Source organism: Eublepharis macularius, chromosome 1, assembly GCF_028583425.1.
Source record: "Eublepharis macularius isolate TG4126 chromosome 1, MPM_Emac_v1.0, whole genome shotgun sequence".
NCBI classification, from domain to species: Eukaryota; Metazoa; Chordata; class Lepidosauria; order Squamata; family Eublepharidae; genus Eublepharis; species Eublepharis macularius.
Window position 1 is genome coordinate 231,895,596 of NC_072790.1, and position 20,274 is coordinate 231,915,869.

At 45.6% G+C, this 20,274-nt stretch overlaps 1 protein-coding gene across 2 annotated transcripts in view; it reads left to right on the forward strand.

The window, feature by feature from the left end:
- SEMA4A (semaphorin 4A) overlaps positions 1–20,274 on the forward strand; it is a 72,942-nt gene that overhangs the window by 47,833 nt on the left and 4,835 nt on the right. For both annotated transcript variants that reach the window (XM_054992266.1, XM_054992273.1), the window contains 11 exons: positions 883–945; positions 3,738–3,836; positions 5,462–5,573; positions 7,083–7,199; positions 7,444–7,580; positions 9,021–9,190; positions 10,831–10,981; positions 15,134–15,323; positions 16,579–16,694; positions 16,919–17,079; positions 19,989–20,107. In XM_054992266.1, the coding sequence (XP_054848241.1) occupies positions 883–945; positions 3,738–3,836; positions 5,462–5,573; positions 7,083–7,199; positions 7,444–7,580; positions 9,021–9,190; positions 10,831–10,981; positions 15,134–15,323; positions 16,579–16,694; positions 16,919–17,079; positions 19,989–20,107 (1,435 nt within the window). The remainder of the gene's footprint in view (positions 1–882; positions 946–3,737; positions 3,837–5,461; positions 5,574–7,082; positions 7,200–7,443; positions 7,581–9,020; positions 9,191–10,830; positions 10,982–15,133; positions 15,324–16,578; positions 16,695–16,918; positions 17,080–19,988; positions 20,108–20,274) is intronic.

Genomic DNA, 20,274 nt, shown 5'->3' on the forward strand with positions numbered 1-20,274 from the left:
GACAACCAGACCGGGTATCACAGGGCCTGCTTGTCCCAGATGTCCAGCAGTTGTGATCATCTTCAGGACGTTGTTCTATGTGCCTCTGTTTACAGAGCTGAGGCAAGTGGGTCTTCTTTGTGGAGGTGCCTCGTCTGCGAAATTCTCGCTCGATGCGCATTTGTATTGCTCCTGATGATGCGACTTTTAGATTCCGAGTCAAGATGTTTATGTTTTTGTTTTTGTGGTTATTTTTGTGGCTTTCTCTCATTACCTGACATATATTTAATATGGGTGCTTTATATATTTGTTTTGCTGTATTTTTATTTATTGACTTTATTTATACCCCGCCTCTCTCCCTGATGAGGACCCAAAGCATTTTAAACCATTCTCCTCTCCTCAGTTTTATCCCCACAACCACCCTGTGAGGTAGGTTAGGCTGAGTGTGTGTGACTGGTCCAAGGTCATGCCCAAGCTTTCATGGCAGAGTGGAGGTTTGAATCCGGGTCCCCTAGAACTTTACCCAAACCACTGCACCAAAGTGTCTCTTTGTGGTAATGCCGTTTATTGCATTGTGTCTTACTTTGGAGCAAGAGCTGCCTCAAGAGCCCATTTGTTTTTTTATTGTGAGCTGTGAATAAATAAATAACGGTAGTCCTGACCTAGAAGAGGCAGTGCAGTATAATGGTTAGATTATCAGAAAAGGACCAGGGAAATCTCTTCCATCCTCTCCCACCCATCAGAAATATCAGTTGGGTGTTAAAAGCCAGCCATGCTCTCCGCCCGCATACCTTGGAGGGTTATTTGATGTAAAGTGGTAAGGGAAACATGCCCTTAGCTTATTGGCGGAAGAATTGGGTTACAAGTGTAATAACTGCTTATTTTCTCTATTTTCTGTAATAGCTACCATGGAAGGCCACGCCAGAGAAAAAGGAAGAATGTGATTTTAAGCAGAAAAGCCTTGAGGTATGTTGGAGGGGGTGAATGCAAAAAAAAAAGAGGCAGTACATGAGGTAAATTTACATGAGGTAAATAAGTTGAAATATGCCTCACGTTGTAATCAGGGCTTTTTTTCAGCAGGAACGCAGTGGAACGGAGTTCTGGCACCTCTTGAAAATGGTCACATGGCCGGTGGGCCCCGCCCACACCATGCAGTGGCGCAGGGAGCGGGGCCACCGGCCATGTGACTATTTTTGCCAAGGGCGATTTAAACTTTAAAAAACTCGCCCCTTGTTCCAGCTGACCCAAAGTGACATCATTGTGCGGTCCTGAGTTCTACCACCTCTTTTCCCAGAAAAAAAGCCCTGGTTGTAATACTGAGATTTTTTGCTCTGACCTCAAAACTTGACCTGCTGGACACCTGTCCTTTATATTGGACTGTTGCTCACAGAGGAAGGGCCCGGTTCACCACAATCGCTCCCCACAGAAATGCCCTTTCTTTAACCAGAGCATTCCCCAAACCAGAGTTACACAAAGGTAGGTCTCCCCCTTCCGAATGAGTAAAGCAATAGCACCATGACACACACCTGAGGATCTGGTGTCTGCACTGATTCAGGAGGGGCCACTTTTCTTCACAAGGAGATGGTGCGGTGAGTGAAACGGTATTTGTTGGCTTTCTGTTTGTCACACAGCTCTCAAATGCACCAAAAAAGAATAATGCAGCCGAACAAAGAAACTACTGTTGTTAGAAACATCCTGGGACCCTGTGAGGTGGGTGGGGCTGAGAGAGTTCTGAGAGACCCAAGGTCACCCAGCTGGCTTCAAGCGGAGGAGTGGGGAATCAAGCCTGGCTCTCCAGATTAGAGTCCTGCCGCTCTTAACCACTACACCAAACTGGGAAACCTACAGCCACTATGTAGGCAATCTTCAGCAACCTCCCCCAGTGAGGCCTTTGAAGCCCCTCCTCAAGTGGGTGTGTTTGAGGCCAGGAAAACGGGGGAAGGAATTAAACCCCTTTCCCACCCCTCACATCATAGCCCTGATCTAAAACGGGGCCTCCCACAACTTTACAAAGAAAAAATGTACCAGATATCTGATCTAGCAACTCTAAATGCCATTCCTGGTCCCTCCACTTTTAAAAGTTAGGCAGGGCCTTTTTTTTCTTTTGGTGCCTCTCCTGTTTATGGCAAACTCACCCCAGAGACAACTGTTGGGTACTTATTCTATTTTTCAGACATCAGATCAGCCTCCCCCCACTTAATATTTGACAAATGTGATGATTCTTTTGATTTTATTTGCCAGCGCCAGTTCCTATTTATAGGGGCATAGGGAGGTTTGTATTAGATGATGGTTTCAGATTTGCTGGCTGTGTTACTTTGAGCGATTTCGTAATTGGAATATAAAGCCACCTTGAAAACCTTAGGGTGGAAAGGGGAGGAAGTTTAAAAAAAAAAGAATTGTGGGAGGAAGGAGGGGAATAAAGAATTGAGTAACTTCCCCCTTCCCAAAAATCATGAGACTTCTGGGATTTTTTTAAAAAAAAACCTTCCTTGCTCTTATGACATTGACTGCTGATGTCTGCATGATACGAGGGACACAATATGGGTAGCGAGAGATGTGTTCTTTGTGATGTCCGTTTTGGCCCTCACTGTTCATGTTCGCACATTGACAAGCTTGAGAGGCCAGATGCCTTTGTTCACTACTGTGGGGAAAGTTGTGGCCAGTCTCCTGAGGTATTTTTAATAGGGTGGTCAAATGTCCTGTCCCTTTAACAGAGGCTTATTGTGTGGAAATGAATACTTGAAGCTTTCGTGGCACGGAGACATCATGTGGTAAATAACATTCCATAAAGCTTCCACTAAAGGGAAAGGGTGTTTCCTCCCACCCCCTCTAGGCCATTGGTGACTCTAATTTTTACTGTTAAAAAAAGGGGTTGGGGTGGAGAGATTTGGATTGGGGCCACATAACTGGGGGAAGTGATGTTTAAACCCTCCCACCTGATGCTGTTTTCCCAATAGAAATCATCTCTTTTTGAATTGTGTATTAGCCCTTGAAGGACAAAAAGACAGGTCTGGTACAGAAAACTGTCTTACTGCCACAGCCAATAGCAATTTGCAGTGGGGAGATCTCGACCTGGTAAATAGCACAGGAGGAGTGATTCCACACACGTTGGATAATGCACTTCCAATCCTCTTTATAGATCATTTGGAACGGATTTTTTTGTGTGCGGAACAAAAAATCCACCTCAAACGTTTGATAAAGTGCATTGAAAGTGCATTATCCAACGTGTGCAGAATCAGTCGAGGAAACACTCTTTCCCCCTAAGTTGTGGCAAAATCCTTTCTGTTCCGGAGAATACTTAAATTGTGAAGATTATGGAGCCCCTATAATCTGTTGCTAATTTAGCAGAATTTTAACTTTCAGAGACTCTGAGGAGGGAACAGAACCATGAAGAATTCCACCCCCCTTTAATGCCGCATTCCTCAAAGTGACAAAGGGACAAACTGTGATTTCCTTGGGATGTGAGCCAGGAAATTAGGGCTGTCCCTGATGAATGGGCACAGTTGGAAAGCTCAAAGTCACTTTTCATGTGAAGACGCCATAAGGATATCTATTTCAGATTATGTAACAGGCTTCCATTAATCCTTGACAAATTTCACAGACCTTTATAAACTTGCATAGTGAAGGATTTAAGGTGAACAAAAAAACCCCCTTATTTTGTTTGTTATTGTGGCTTTTAAAGAGCACTGCACTGGAAATCTTCTGGAATGTAAATTGGGGGAGAAACTGAAATCTGGTTTTATCCTCCTCTTCCGCAGACAGATTGTTTCAACTTTATTCGTGTCCTGGTACAGTTGAACGACTCGCACCTCTACACCTGTGGGACATATGCTTTTAGCCCTACCTGTGCTTACATTGTAAGTATCTGGGGGAGAGAGATGGGAGAAGTTTTGAAGGGTCAGATATCTAAGGAGGCAATGTTGAGTTAATTTAACTGTTATATTTGATTTAAAAGCATCCCCACTTGGTTGTCTCATAGGAGATAATGCATCTTCTGAGATGGTGCCTCCTGCAGTTTGTGTGGGCAGTTCATAAGAAGAGGCATTCTTCTTCATCACTCCAGAGAGAGTGACTCTTCTGGGATGCTTCAGTTTGCGTGGGCATTGCCTAAGAAGAGGCATTTTCCTTTCTCACACAAGAGATAATGCCTCTTCTGAGATGGTGCCTGCTGCAGTTTCTGTGGGTAGTTCTTAAGAAGAGGCATCCTTCTTTCTCACTCTTCTGGGGACACTACAATTTGCATGGGCATTGCCTAAAAAGAGGCATTTTCCTTTCTCACCCAGGATGGAATGCCTCTTCTGGGGTTGTGCCTGCTGTGGTTTGCGCGGGCATTGTCTAAAAGACAGCATTTGCCTTTCTTACCCAAGAGGGAATGCCTCTTCTGAGATGGTGCAATTCTAAAGGCAGTGGTTCAGATCTCATCATTGCTGCAGTGTCTCTTAGCTCCCCACCTGCAGCAAGGGGATGATCATATGAGCCATAAAGCTCACTGGGTGAACTTGTGCCAGTCACTATCTCTCAGCTTAACCTACTCTGCAGGGATGTTATGATCTATAAAAAATGTTTGTGTTTATTTTTATTTTATTCGACTTATACCCCGCCCTCCCTGCAAATGGAGTTAGGATTTTGCGGGGAGGACCATATGCATTGCTCTGATTGAGTTCCTTGGAGGAAGGATAGGATAAAAAATTGAATGAATGAATAAATTAAAGCACTTCATAATAATGATACTTGGCTTTATATACTGCTGTAAGAATGTTCATGGTGCTTTTCCTGTATTGCACCAACTCTGCAAAGTAGATCAGTGTTACCATCCTTGTATTGCATAGCTTCAACTAAGGCTACCTGTGGTGCCATCCTAAGTAGAGTTAGGCCTTTTTAAGTCCAGTGAAAGTCAGTGGGCTTAGAAGGGTGTCACTATGCTTAGGATTGTATTGCTGGTGACACAGAGGTGAAATTCGAATCTGGGACTTCCCCAGTTCATAGTTCCTGGCCTTTGTGAAGACCTGTACACTTTAATCTCAGTTTAAACTAATGTGCCCCCAAAAGGATCCTCAGATTTAGTCTCCGCTCAAAATCTTTTCTTCCTTGTGAAGATGTGACTACAGTTCTGAACAAATAAGCAGATGCGGTCACTGACCGGCCAAGAGATGCTTCTCTGCTTCTTGATGATCAGCATCCAGAAAGAATGCTGAATTGTTCCAAGGATCTGGGTTACCGGCCAGATAGGTGAAGTTAGGAGAAAGTGGCTAGCTCAAGGTCACTCCGCAAGCTTCCACATCTGAGTAAGGGATTCGAACCTGGATGTCCCAGATCCAAGTCTGATACGCTGCTGTAATAAGCCACTTTAGTTTCCCACTACGGAGAAAAGCGGGATATAAATCTCTAAATAAATTTGTAAAAGTGCTTGGGCTTTGCAGGTCAGCTGCCCATTTACTCTGCTCCTCCTCTTTCTTTGTGCTTTCTTTCCCTGCCTTTTAAGGAACTGGAAGATTTCAGCCTGGTTACTGGTGAAAACAAACAGCCCCTCTTCCAGAAAGGGAAGGGTCTCTGCCCCTACGATCCTAACTATGACAATACAGCCATTGTTGTTGGTGAGTCGTCTTCCCCCTCTAGCTGAATGTGGAAAAGGGGGAGCAGTTTTCATATTTCCTTGGGTGTGAGTGCAGCACAGTTGCAAAAGCCTTAGAGTGATGCGGAATGTGACAATAGGGATGTACCTATAAGACCCCATTTCTCACGGCAGGGGTCACTGAGCCCCACAGGGTGGATTGGAGAGTTAAAGCAGCCCAGCAGTAGGTCAGGTCAAGCGGCTCACTGGCAGCACTGGCAGCACTGTGGCAGTTACTTAAACGCTTGGGAAATTTCTCCAGAGAAGTGGCTTGAGGTGGCTTACAACATTGGACACCATCAAAACCATTAAAAATGAGCAAAATCCAGTGGGAATATTTTGAAAAACAGCGTAAAAACATTTTATCTCATCAAAGCAGCTCCTGGGCTAGAAGCACAAATATTTTAAAAGTCTTTAAAAATTAACTCCTGGGCAAAAAGAAATGTTTTGGCCAGGCACGTAAATGAGATCAGGATAAGTTCCGGATGAGCTTCAGGGGGGGACTTAGCAGCCTTGCTGGGCTTGCTCCTGTCTTCCCGTGCCCCCCACCCAAGCAGAGCAGCCCAACAGGAATTTCCAGGTGAGTTAAAGGGCTGGCCGTGTGGTCAAAGATCCAGCCCTGCCTGTTGTATGCAGGAATTCTGCAATAGACTGTTTTCTACTAATTGAAAAGCCAGAAGGCTGCTACTGCTGGCAAAAGAGACAACCGCAAGAACATAATTGCCCTGCAGAAGTTGGTTAAATGTCCTGAGCTCCCTGGAGGGAAAGGCAGGATAAAAATGTACCAAAGAAATAAATGAGACGATGTTCACTTCTGTAGCTACAAGATATAAAACAGCAGGATGGTGCACTACGTGGTGCTCACAGAGAGAGAGAGAGAGAGAGAGAGAGAGAGAGAGAGAGAGTGCGTGCGTGCGTGCGTGCGTGCGTGCGTGTGTAACACTTGGGACTATAGAACTTCTATAAAGCTTAACGTCTAGATCGCCTGGGGATGGAGCGGAAGCCCAAACGGAAGACAGCTTTAACAGCTCACACTAAAAATGTTAACACGGTTTCCTCTAGACGCACTGATAGAGACCGGTGCCAAATGTAGGGATTGTCCCTGGGAATTAGGAACAGTTTGAGTGTATTAATTAAATGCCTTTGGAGGAACCCTCCTGTGTTTCTGAGTGAATCGCAGTTCTGGGTATGGCGGCCTAATTGCAAGGAGGCAAGGCCAGAGCAGTGGTTCAGGCAGAGTTGCATCAGGCAGCCTCTTTTGGGGGGCGAGCACTATATTGGGACTGGTTGACTGATCCAGGAAACAGCCACTGCCCCTGATAATTTCAAGTGGGTAGCCATGCTGGTATGTAGAAGAGCAAGATTTGGGTCCAGTCGCACCTTAAAGACCAACTAGATTTCCAGGGTATGAGCTTTTGATAGTCAACTCTTACCCCTGATAAGGACAATCAGAGCATACAGAATAATCTTCTGTTCTCCTGCTACTCTGCAGACGGTGAACTTTACACAGGTACTATGAACAACTTCCAAGGCAACGAGCCCATCATCACTCGCACCCTGGGCGACAGAGTAGTTCTGAAGTCTGATTTCTTCTTTACCTGGCTGAACGGTAAGAGCACATTCCAAACTGGGGCATTATGGGGAAAGGGAAAGCTCTTCTGTTGCCCCTAATAAGCACCCAGCAATGTTCTACCAGCTGGTTTGGTCACCTAGGCAACTGATATCTCGGTACCCAGATAAGATAAATTTCCAAGGCAACCAGCATTCCCCCGAGGATTTACGCTGAGTGGGTCATGACCCATGGGGCAAAGGGCATCCCTCACATTTTCTGCTGTTACACTGTTCTCTTCTAGCTGATGCCGATTTCGTGGCCTCTTTCAATATCCCAAGCCCCCCAGATGACGACAAGGTCTATTTCTTCTTTTCGGAAACGGGCGAGTATGACTTCTTTGACAAAATGAAGGTTTCCAGAGTGGCTCGTGTATGTAAGGTGAGATATGCCAGAAGGACGTAACCCTTACTGTATTTTATTTGGTACGTTTTGCCAAGTCCTAACTGTGTAGCCATCTGAGGGAAGGTCGTTTGTGCTGCCTGTTCTGTTTTGGTTTGGGTGTGCTTCTTAATCATTTGGGTAGGGATGGTCCATGGTCCATCAGTTTGGGGCCACCAGCATCTGGAAGGTGGAGGCAACGGTGGTGGAGTAACATCTGAAATGCTCCCATCCACTATAATTTTTAGCAACTTCCCTGCTTTCCATCACACACTGACAGATGCTGGAGTATCTAATGAATCTTTGTGGCTGCATCCCTGCTTAGGAGCTGTTTAGTTTAAGGGGGGGAAAGCGACTGAAAAGGAGGTATGATAGAGGTTCTTAAAATTATGAAAAGAGCAGAAATGGAAAGAGATGGCCTTTCCCCTCCTTCCTCCTCACCGTCACAATTGGGGTCAACCCAATGAAGTAGATTCTGCATAATTGACTTGGGGAACCACTGCCACAAGGTGGGTGTTTGGAGAAACTTTTATTCTCTCTGTTTATCAATTTGAGGGCCCCTTTCTCTCCTTGTCTAAAAGGTTTATTTAGCAACAATCCTGATGCAGTCAATTAAATAACTGAACGCATCCAGGAAAGTATCAGCACTTGTATTTTATACCTTTCAATCAACATAGAAAAAAATTGTATACAGTTTATAAAATCTCATACAGTTCTGTAAAGAAATAACCAGTTCTTACAAACAATCAAATCACGGTACATGATGTTCTCAGCGGTGTAGATTGACAGGTCATAGCCAGGAATTAAAAGGAACACAGTAAGAATAACATTCTTGGATGGCACCATTAAATTCAAAACATAACTGGGAAAAGATACTCAAGGCCGGAGCTGAATATCTTCGGATGTAAACAATTTTTTACCATCAGCGTATAGTGAAAGCGAACTCGCTGTGCCCTTTTGTATGGCCTCGATGTTATAATGTTATAAAAACTATTGCAGGAACAGAAATGCAAAACAGGGTGGAAGAAGGATTTTCTCACAGCCTTTGGGCAACCCAGATCAATGAGTTTTAAATTGGAAGTAAGGGGGCTACCATAAAATTCCCTAACAGTGGGGTAGTGGCTGCTAGCCAAAATAGCTTCTTAAAAGAATCAAACATATTCATGGAAGACAGATGAAGACATGGTGATTAGCCATAGCTAAATGGAGCCTCCCTGTCTGGAGGCAGTTTATCTGTGAATTCCCGAGCAATAGGAAAGGCCTGCACTCCATGCCATCTTGAGTTTTGAGATGCGGCTTTTTCTAGCCTTCCCTTTTAACAGGAGATGCCCAAGACTGGTCTTGGGTCGCTGTGCATGCGAAGCAGGCGCTCTGCCACTGAGCTATCCCTGCAACAGCAGGGCAATTTGTAAACCATCCTGGCTTTATTGTCCTCTCCAGAATGACGTCGGAGGAGATAAAGTGCTTCAGAAGAAATGGACCACCTTTCTGAAAGCTCAGCTCAGCTGCTCCCACAAGGGCGAGTTTCCATACAACGTCATCCAGCACATTGTTGCTGTCCAACAGCAGGGAGGTGTCACCGTTTTCTATGGCATCTTCGCTTCTCAGTGGTAAGCCAGGGCTTGGTTTGTGTATGCTGGGCTACCAAGAGCCACCGTGGGGCCCCAGACAAAGATTCGCTTTGGATCCCTTCTTCATGCCTCCCAGAACTGACCCAAACATCCTTTGAAAACAGATGCTCTGAACAGGATAATTCGTTATGTCAATGTTCATTGCACTTTTTTTTCCGTGTTCCATTCCTCACCCTTTTTTTGTCCGCGTCCCTGCTTTCTGGGGCTAGATGGGAGGTGATGCAAAAATAAGGGCCTTTTTGGTCATGGCACCAAAATTATGCAATTATTTGTTCCCTTTTGCCAGCAGCTAAAGCTTTTTTGGTGTTCCCTCAACAATCTCTCCTTCCTTACCAGTGTTTAATTTGCTGTCCTCTGTTTTATATGTGTATCTTTATATCTTTTTAATGGGGTTTATTATGTATTTTATTATGCTATTTTAATTGTTAGTTTCCTTGATGGCCCTGATTCATCAGAAAGGTGGGATATAAATGTTGGAAATAAACAAATAATAATAGAAATTTTAGTTGTTGTAGATTTTCCGGGCTGCATGGCCGTGGTCTTAGCATTGTAGTTCCTAACGTTTCTCCAGCAGCTGTGACTGGCATCTTCAGAGGTGTAGCACCGAAAGACAGAGATCTCTCAGTGTCAATGTGTGGAGAAGACGTTAGCAGGTAATTTATATCTACTCAGGAAGATGGGTTTGGGCTGAGTCATCCTGTAAGAGTTTCCCAGGGTGTGGAATGCTAATGGCGGGAGGCTTCACTGTATCCTGAGGAGGTTCTTTTGCATATGGATTGGTGGTTGATATGCTAATCTTATCTGCAGGGCTATTGTAAGGTGTAGAGTATTGTAAGATGTAGAGTAACACCAGACCAACAAGATACTCTACATCTTACAATAGCCCTGCAGATAAGATTAGCATATCAACCACCAATCCATATGCAAAAGAGCCTCCTCAGGATACAGTGAAGCTTCCTCCCCACTAGCATTCCACACCTGGGAAACTTACAGGATGACTCAGCCCAAACCCACCTTCCTGAGTAGATATAAATTACTTGCTAACATCTTCACACATTGACACTGAGAGATCTCTGTCTTTCGGTACTACACCTCTGAAGACAGCAGTCACAGCTGCTGGAGAAATGTCAGGAACTACAATGCCAAGACCATGGCCATACTGCCCGGAAAATCTACAACAACTAATGTTCTCCGGCCGTGAAAGGCTTCGACAACAATAGAAATATTTCTATCCTACCCTTCTTCCAGAGAGCTCAGGGCAATGCATGTGCCCCCCCCCTTCCCACGCAATCTTCTCAAAAGCCCTGTGAGGTAGGTCAGAAGCTGGGCCAAGGTCACTTTCTTTTGCCTCCCCCTTAATGAATAACCACAGAATTTATTGCTCCACTCCAGAGAGATCTTGCCCAGCTCTCAGGGCAACCAGCCACCTTGGTAGGTAGTTCCTGGCAAACCTGTGTGCTGGGGAGGGGGCTTCCCTGAGGCTGAGCTCCCAAAATCTGTTTTGCTGGTGTGGGGTTGAGTCCCAGAAGTTGTGAAATCATAACAACAAACAGTATCTTTGGGCATGTGCAGAGTTCCTTTTGGATCAAAGCGATGCACGACTGGCTTGTACCTTGCAGGCGGAAGGGAAACCTGCGGAGCTCAGCAATCTGCGTCTTCAACTTTGACACTATCAAACAAGCCTTTGAAGGGAAATTCAAGGAGTTCAACAAGGATTGTTCCCAATGGATGACCTATAACGGGCCAAATATTGATCCCCGCCCTGGCAGTGTGAGTATTGTTTCCAGCCCAACGGTCAGGGCAGCGCCAGAGAATCGCTGCATGAGTTTTTCCCCAGAAAAAGAGTGCAAAAGTTGTGTGTGCACATGCCTAGTGACCTCAGGTGTACGAAAGTGCACTCACAAGGACGAGTAACCTGCTGTAAAAAATTAGTTGAGATTCTCAGGAAGTTGGATTCAGCAGGCATGTGACCTTCTTCCCTTTTCTCAAGGAGGAGCAAGGCGTTATGAAAGACCCCTCTGTCTTGTGAGATTTCACTGGGCTTGAGCCAGGGCTTACTATGGCTCAGCCTTGGCACCTGTTATATGCATTTCTTTATTTTATGAAAATATTTATATCCCACCTTTCCTTGTAGCTCAAGGCTGCTTACAAGTCATAATTAAAAGCCTCACAATTAAAAAAACAATCGCCAAATAACCCCCCCCCCCCAAAGAAACCTGCAATACCCCATTAAAAGCCCTGGCAGGTACAATGGCCTTGCAGCGCCTCCTAAAAATATCTAATGATGGCGCCTCCCTTTCCTCCTTAGGGAGCCCATTCCACAAGGTGAGAGCTGCGGTGGAGAAAGCATGGGCTCTGGCTGATGCCAACCAGGCCATCTTTATTGGGGGAACAGCCAGTAGGCGGTAGCTTGAAGACTGAAGTTTGTGCCCTATAGATTTGTGGGTCTTAGGCTGCGAAGGTTACAACCAGCATCTTGAATTGGACTTGGAAACAAACTGGCAGCTGTTATAGCTGTTTTAAGATGGACATGACTATGTTCCCACTGACAGTAATTGCGCTGTCAGACTCCAAACCAGCTGAGAGCTTAGTTATGGATCAGGGAGCAATGGCACCATACGCGTACTTTCAGACATCACCTTCACAACCCATAAGGACTAGAATCTTGACTAAGACATGCTTATAATTGTGTGGTTTTATAATTACTGATTAAAATCAGGGCAGATATGTAGGATTTGATTTAAACCGTTACGTTAAGCAGTCAATCAACTCCAGCCAGGTTGAATTTTCTTTTAAAAAAATTAGGCAGATTCAGGTGGCAGAACAGCTTTGCAAATGGATGCTGCTCTCCTATTCTCCTTATGTCGTGTATGGATGTAATTATATTCCAAAGTATGGGTTTCAAATCTCCTTAAGTCAGGGCTTTTTTTCAGCTGGAAGGTGGTGGAATGGAGTTCCGGAACCTCTTGAAAATGGTCACATGGCTGGTGGCCCCGCCCCCTGATCTCCAGACAGAGGGGAGCTTAGACTGCCCTCCGCGCCATGGCCCTGCTTTAAGTAATTGATGAGGCTCAGTCGGTTGAATGCATATACATTTTCAAAACATAACAGGACATCATCTTGCTTAATAGCTGTCAAAGCATTAGAAAGCAGATGTGGATCTTGTGGTGAAGAATTAAAAGTTTGAGAGATGGCTGAAAGGCACAAATTTAAGAGTTAATATCTACCAAAGAAATTGATATAGGGCCAAAGTGCATGTAAGTGCATTGGGAGAATCAGTCTCCCAGTGTGAGCTTTAACATGGGTTTAGACCCAGCGGCGGAGAGGCCTAGGCGGTGATGCCCATCACCTACTGCTGGGACTCCCAGCAGTACATTAGTGCCTCCCTCATTGCGCTTCCCGTGGCAGTCACGTGGATGGCTTAGCTGGAGGTGGCTTGTTCTTGTTCCACTGGATTCAGAGCCACGGAAGCTTGCTGGGCGACCTACACCCTCTCAGCCTAGCCTACCTCACATAAAGAGTAGAAGAGAACAATGTGAGCTCTTTTTGTCTGAAAGAAAGGTGGATTATAAATGAAGTAAGCAAATAAATAAATACTTTTATCATGTACTCCGGAATGGTTGCTGGAGCCAGGGGCATTGGGTGTATCTCCTCTTCTGGAGCACTGTCCCCCCACACAAGCATTGTATTTTAACACTTTTCTGACGTTCCCATTCAAAGAATGAGAGCTTTTCAAAATTTTCAGTTTGAAACAAAGATCAGTGTTGGCAGATGCCTTCCCCGCACCCCAAAAGTGGTCATGCTTCAAACACCACCTGTTTGACTCATTCAGTTCTGCCTGGCCAATAGTCCCCTGGTGGATTTTTTAAGATAACCGTTACCCTTACTTAAATAATTCCTCTTTAGCTACTACATTTGTGAGGCTTAAAAAAATTAAGGGGCAATTCAAGAAAGTTACTATTTTTTTTAATGTGGTAAAAGTTCCCAAAGTTAAAAAGTATAAATGGGCCAAGATTGAAGAGATATGGTCTTGTCTAGAGATGGGCACGAACCGTAAAAATGATGGGTTTTTGCATTTTGTGGTTTGTCGCGTTTCACGAACCACGAACTGGCATGAAATTGCCCAGTTCATGAACTGGTTCGTTTGGTTCATGAATACATCACTTTCAGGGCGGCAGAAGGTCTGAAGAAAGCCCCTCCCCCTTTGCCTAGGAAACTGAATGATTGGCGTCAGGCTGTCTGTAGTGACGAACCAAAAAATGAACCAAACGAACCAGGCTAAAAATTGTAGCGGTTCGTCGCAGGTTGTCAGAAATGCCCTCTGATGAACCACTGGTTCGTGAACCGAAAAAACAGCCCAGTTCATGACGAACTTTGGTTCATATTTTGGTTCGTGCCCATCTCTAGTCTTTACCCATCAGTACTGGCTCCCATTTTCTTTCCAAGCCCAGTTCAGCCCGGTATTGCTTGGGACCAGCATAACTGAAGGGCTGCCTACTTCCATACAAACCTACTGAACTGCTGTATCTTCCAAGAACCTGCTTTGGGTGCTCCCACTTTCTGAGATTATGTGATTGGCAACCCAGGAGAGGGCCCTCTGAGCTGTGGCACTTAAACTCTGGAACTCTCTTTCCCCTTCTTTTGCTGTCTTTTACCAGCAGGTGAAGATTGTTTTGTTCTGTCTGGCATTCCCTCAATGATCCTCCTTCTAGCCCTATGTTTTAATTACCATTCTACTTGCTTTTAATGTGTATTTTGGTTTTAATTGTGTTTAGTGTATGGTGGTTTTTTATTTTATTGTTTTTTATGATTTTTAAAAATTATATTGTCGAATTTAATTTAAATTTAAAAACTAAAAATAATTTTTAATTTTAATTATTTTAATTAATTTTTTAAAAAATTTAAAAATTATTTTTAAATTTTTTTATTTTTAAAAATTATTTTTAAAAATTATTTTTACACATTTTGTTTTAACTGTTAGCCACCTTGGTGGCCCTGCTTGGGCAGAAAGGCAGCGTACAAATTTTGGTACTAAATAAAAACAGTTGTTTTCATTCAGTTCATGTGTTTCTGACACTAACAGCTCACAGATACTAAAATACACATAGATACTTGGGCTTGAGGAGAGGAAAGTTCTGTTGTTGGTGAGGAAAACTGTTCAGTTTTTTGATACCTCAGCTCAATCTTTGTCAGACGCATCTGATGAAGAGAGCTGTGGTTCTCGAAAGCTTATGCTACAGTAAAGTTGGTTAGCCTTAAAGGTGCTACTGGACTCTTGACTGTTTTGCTACTACAGACTAACACGGCTAACTCCTCTGGATCTCTGCTCAATCTGTGGCAGTCCCACCTAGCAAGGATGGCTGGCTACAACGATTCCGTACTGTCAACAGAATATTCCAGCAACTTGCAGATGTAATCTTTTTCCTGTCGTAAAATTTGGATTACCTTTGCACAGGAGTTGGCCAGCTCCTTGAAGTGCGGAGTCAACACAACACTCTTGTGTTAATGCTCCTGGTCACATCTAGGGCTCCAACACCAGCTCCTTGAAGTGCAGAGTCAACACAACACCCTTGTGTTAATGCTCCTGGTCACATCTAGGGCTCCAACACCAGCTCCTTGAAGTGCAGAGTCAACACAACACCCTTGTGTTAATGCTCCTGGTCACATCTAGGGCTCCAACACCAGCTCCTTGAAGTGCAGAGTCAACACAACACCCTTGTGTTAATGCTCCTGGTCACATCTAGGGCTCCAACACCAGCTCCTTGAAGTGCAGAGTCAACACAACACCCTTGTGTTAATGCTCCTGGTCACATCTAGGGCTCCAACACCAGCTCCTTGAAGTGCAGAGTCAACACAACACCCTTGTGTTAATGCTGCTGGTCACATCTAGGGCGTCCAACGCTGTGTGTCTCCTTCCTGCAGTGTTCGGTTGGGCCTTCCGCAGACAGAGCCCTGACCTTCATTAAAGAACACTTCCTAATGGACAAGAAGATCTTACCGGACAACAATCAACCTCTGTTGGTGAAGCAGAATGTCCAGTACACTCGGATTACAGTACACCAGACCTCAAATATTGTCGGGGATCCGTACACTGTGATGTTCTTGGGGACAGGTATGGCTTTTACTGGCATGGTAGAATTCAATCAAATATTTCAATATTTGTCTCAGTGGGTAGGGATCTGCAGATCTGTCCTCTCATAGGCGGTGCCTTCCACAAGCACAAGGAGCCTTCCCCTGAGATGATGTTCTTTGAGGGAAGGCTCTTTGTGCCTGTAGAAGCACTGTTGTTAGGATGGATCCAGACTTCCTCCTAGCTAAATAGCAAGAATGAGGGCTGTTACATTTAATTAGGTAATGGGTCAGATTCATCAGTTTCAGACCCTGTCACCTAGCAAGACATAACTTGATGAGATACAGGGAAGACCCATGACTGGATGTTCCCAGCATGTCTAAAAGCAGATAGCAGCTGCACACGGCTCCGATTCCAGCTAGGGGCTCTGGCACTGGAAAAGGAGCCTTCCACCACAACACAATTTTGACAGTGGAAATGGACTACCATGCATGCAAGTAACGTATGTCTGCTGAGTTAGACCTTTGGTCTGTCAAGGTCATTCACACCTGCTCTCCCTAGCAGCAGCTGTCCAGGGTTGTAGGTTGCAGTCTCTCACATCACCAGCTGCCTGGAATCCTTCTAGCTGGAGATGCTGAGGACTGAACCTGTGGCCTTCTGCATGCAAAGATTTTTCCATACCTGTACTCATAAGATTGCAGCTTTTTGTAGTTTCAATCAGTGGAAGTGTATGTAGGTAAGAAGGGTTAAAACTCCTCACTTTGGATTCAGCCTCCAGTCTGAATTGCTGTCCATCTTGGAAAAAAGAACGCCAGTAAAACTCCGGGATCCCCCAGCCTGGTCTAATTACACCTTCAGAGCCTGTTTATAGGTTTTACATTCCTGACGTCTAAAGTCAGTTGTGCCTATGCCGAGCTCTGCTTGCTGCAGATTTTGAAAGCTCCACCAAAGCCAGGTAGAAAAACCTGGAGAGGATGGTAGGCAAACCTGGTGGGGAAGCAAGAGCGCCTTGCCCACCTTCCACCTTCCACCTGGCTGCTTATCTCTGCTGGTTTTCCTTACGAACAGAGATCCAGGAGCTGTTTCTAGGCCTGCCCTGCTCCTCCCCACCATCACCTTGAATTCCTTTTCCCTTCCAGCCAGGATCTGATGCCATGAGCCTGATGGGGGGGAAAGCGTAGGGTTTGGAGTGGCTGTGTAGGGCCTAAAGCATGGGAAGGGGAGAAGATGGGGATTGGGCAGAGCTGGGTTTAAACCTTTTTAAAGTACCTCCCTATCTCCGATTTGCTTTCCCCAGATAATGGTTTCCTTCACAAAGTAGTGGTTACTGCCAGGGGAACTCACATCATCGAAGAGATCCAGTTGTTTGAGGAGCCAGAACCTGTTCGGAACTTGCTGCTCTCCCCTGAAAAGGCACGTTACTTCTTGTCTGTCTATCAGTCATCTTAGAAAGGATCTCCAAAGCCTGTGGGCGCTTCTGTATTTTGAGAACAGGGAGGTGGGTGCCGCAACAAAATGGCTGCTGAGGTGGGGCAGAAAAAGGAAGTCCTTTTGCCCAAGCTGAACCAGCTGCATATCGTCTTCATTGGGGGTTCCCAAATAAAAATAATTTTTTTTTTTGCCTTGTGTATTCTTAGGGCACCCTTTATGTGGGATATTCTAAAGGTGTTCTGCAAGTACCACTGGCCAACTGCAGCATGTACAGAAGCTGTGCAGAGTGTGTGCTGGCACGGGATCCCTACTGTGCCTGGAACAGACATCGCCACGAGTGCGCACAATTCCAAGATATGGAGGACCTGTGAGTATTTGCAGGATTGATCCAACTCTGGGGTCCCATCTACACATGCAGCTGAATGAGTAGGTAGACTCAGGCTGTGGTAGAACAGACTGTAGTGCTTCAGATCACTTTTTTATTTAAAATATTTATATGCCACCTTCCCACCCAAATAGGGTCCCCTAAGGGAGCAAACACTAGACATCAAAACATTTAAACATTAAAATAACATTTAAAATGTATCTTACTATAGAAAAGGTGAGCCGTGTTTCTGACGACACAACTCTTAAACTGGTGCAGGGGCAGTCGTGGCAAGCCTCTATGACCTTAGAAGGGTTCACAGCAGGTAGACTCCACTCTCCCCAGCTCTAATAGGGCCGGGGCCGGCGGAAAGCATACCCACCTGGCCTGTGCTCTCTCAAAGCCTGGATCGGAGGGACAGAAGGGGAGGGGGGTACAGCTGGCCTGCGCTCCCCCAAAGCCTGGATTGGGGGGTGGGAGGGGAGGGGAGGCGTGTGGCTGGCCTGCACTCCCCCCCAAGCCAGGATTGGGGGGTGGGAGGGGGGCACACGGCTGGCCTGCACTCCTCCCCTAAGCCTGGATCGGGGAGGGGGGCGGGAGGAGAGGGGAGGTGTGCAGCTGGCCTGTGCTCCTTACAGCCTAGATTGGGGGGGGTGGAGGGGAGGGGGGCACGTGGCTGGTCTGCTCCTAAAGCCTGGATTGAGGGGGGGTGCACGGTTGCCTTGCGCTCCCTCGAAAATCTGGACTGGGGTAATGGTGGGGGGCTTGAGGTGGTAGGCAATCCCACTTGCCAGTGCTCCCCCCCCCCTGCCTCAAATGCACCAGCCTGATTTTTGCCCGTTTGAGGCCAAATTGGGCCAGTGCAGAGTGCAGGAATGCTGCCAGGGTGGCGCAGAGGGCCCTGGAGTGCTCCTACTCTCTGCACCGTCTGGTTTCCGCCCACTTGAGGCCAAATTGGGGCAGTGTGGGGCATGGGAACACAGCCAGGATGGCACAATGGGCCCTGGAGTGCTCCTGCGCTCTGCACCGGCCTGATTTCTACCCGTTTGAGGCCGAAATTGGCCCGCTGCAGAGCACAGGAACACTCTTTGGGCAGTGCATGCCCTTACAAGGCCCCTACTAGAGCCCGTTGTATTGTTAAATGCAATGTGCTTTGTTGCTAGTATATAAATATAATAAGAACATACAGACATACAAGAACACATCCAGGGAGGAGACCCACTTGCTTGGGGGTACACTAAACAAAACAAAAAAAGTCTTTACCTCCTGGCAGAAGACAACGACAGAGGGAGACAGGCAGATTTCCGTGGAGAGGGATTTCCAAAGTTTTGGCACCACGACCAAGGACCTTAGGTTTTCCCCCTTCTAGCCTCAGATGGTTGGGGCAACCGAAACAAAGCCTCTGGAAATGATGGAATGGGCGGGTAGGTTCTTATGGGAGAAAGCAGCCCTTAAGGTCGTTCTTTATAGAGCCCAGCCCATTTTTAAAAAGTTTTCTGCAAGTAAAAAACTAGCACAGGCAGGAGTGATTGGACTAGAACCTTCTTCCCTGCTAAACTAGATTTTTTTTTTAATTTGCAGGGACTTTTATTTGGAAAGCATATAAAGTATATTCTCCCACCTGGGAACTGAAATGATACACACCATTTACTGCTTCATGTGTAAGCCAGGGAAATCACACCAGACAGAAATACAACAATCCTGTTGGTTTCCATTCTTGAGGATTGTAACAACCACTAGGGAATTCCCAGGGGAATAATTTTAAAGGGATCAGCAAGATTTTAATCCCGTAGCATCTTATAGACCAACAAAGTTTTCAGGGTATAAGCTTTTTAGAGTCAAGTTCTTTTTGTCAGATACAAGTATGGATGAAGATCCCTGAGCCCTTATATCCCCAGCAGAAAGTGAGTTTCAAAGAAGGGAGTCAGGATGCGAAGGTATAATGCAAAATGTAATCTTGATTGAAGCAGGGGAGGAAATGCAGAAAATTAGCCTCAGTAGTGAGATAAGAATCCTGTATTCCCAATTCAGCTCAGGGAGGGCAGAGTCCATTTTTCTGAATTTGTGAATTGACCTCAAGTTCAGCAGTCTTGCATTGTAATCTGCCCTTGAACGGATGAGACAACTTCATGGAGGATGGGTCTATTAGTAGGTGGTAGCCACAGATTCCAGAGTGGTAGCCATGTGAGTCTGTTGGCAGCAGAAACGGCCACGGGCAGCACCTAACAGATACAGTGTGGCGCCAGCTTGCGTGGACTAGTGCTTACCTCTATTTGGCAGAGATACACAAGGACAGAGAAAAACAGTTTTTTAAACAGCACAGTTAACAGTAGGTCTGCTGAACCCAAAAGTATCAAGGAGGGGCTGCAGCTTAGTGGGTAGAACACACATTCTGTATACAGAAGGCCTCTGGTTCGATCTCTGTCTTGAGTAAGACCCTTCTTTAACAAAGAGGTGCTTCTGCTAGGGCTAAGTGAACAAACGGTCCAGCTCAGGATAGGGCAGTATCCATATATGAGATCAGAACAGCATCAATGTGAGCAACATGGCGACAAACACTATCTTTCTGGCTGTGCAATGCTAATAGTAGGGCGAAAGAAAGCCCATTAGTCATGATAGCGTAAATGGAACAGCCATGTTCAAAGGCAGTGTATCGCTTCCAGGATGTATGAAGCTGCCTTAAACTGAACCAGATCCTCGGTACATCAAGGTCAGCCTTGTCTACTCACGCTGGCAGCAGCTCTCTAGGGTTTAGGGATCCTCTGCCACTGAGCCCCTGCTCCCTGGACTTCACTTCCGGGCCACATTTTGTAAGCTTTCCTGGAGGTATCTGGCCAGCTGCTGTTGGAAACAAAATGTGACATATCTGCTGCGATCCCTCAAGTCAGTTGTTACATCCTCTCCACTTTCAGGAGTAACTGGCTGCAGGATATCAAGGATGGGAATCCCGGTCTCGGATGCCAAAACAAGAGCAAACTCATGCGAACTTTGCTAAGGTCTATGAATGACGTTGACGACGGAGTTGTAAAAAGTTGAGTGCAGACCTTTCAGTATTTCATGGATTGTCAAAAAGGTGGTTGGGTGGAATCAGCCACTTGAAGTGGTGGGGTTGGATCCATTCTGTTAATAACAGCGCTTTCCTTTGGTGTAAGGAACTTTAAACTGGGACAAAACTGGCAATTTAAAAAATGGAACAAT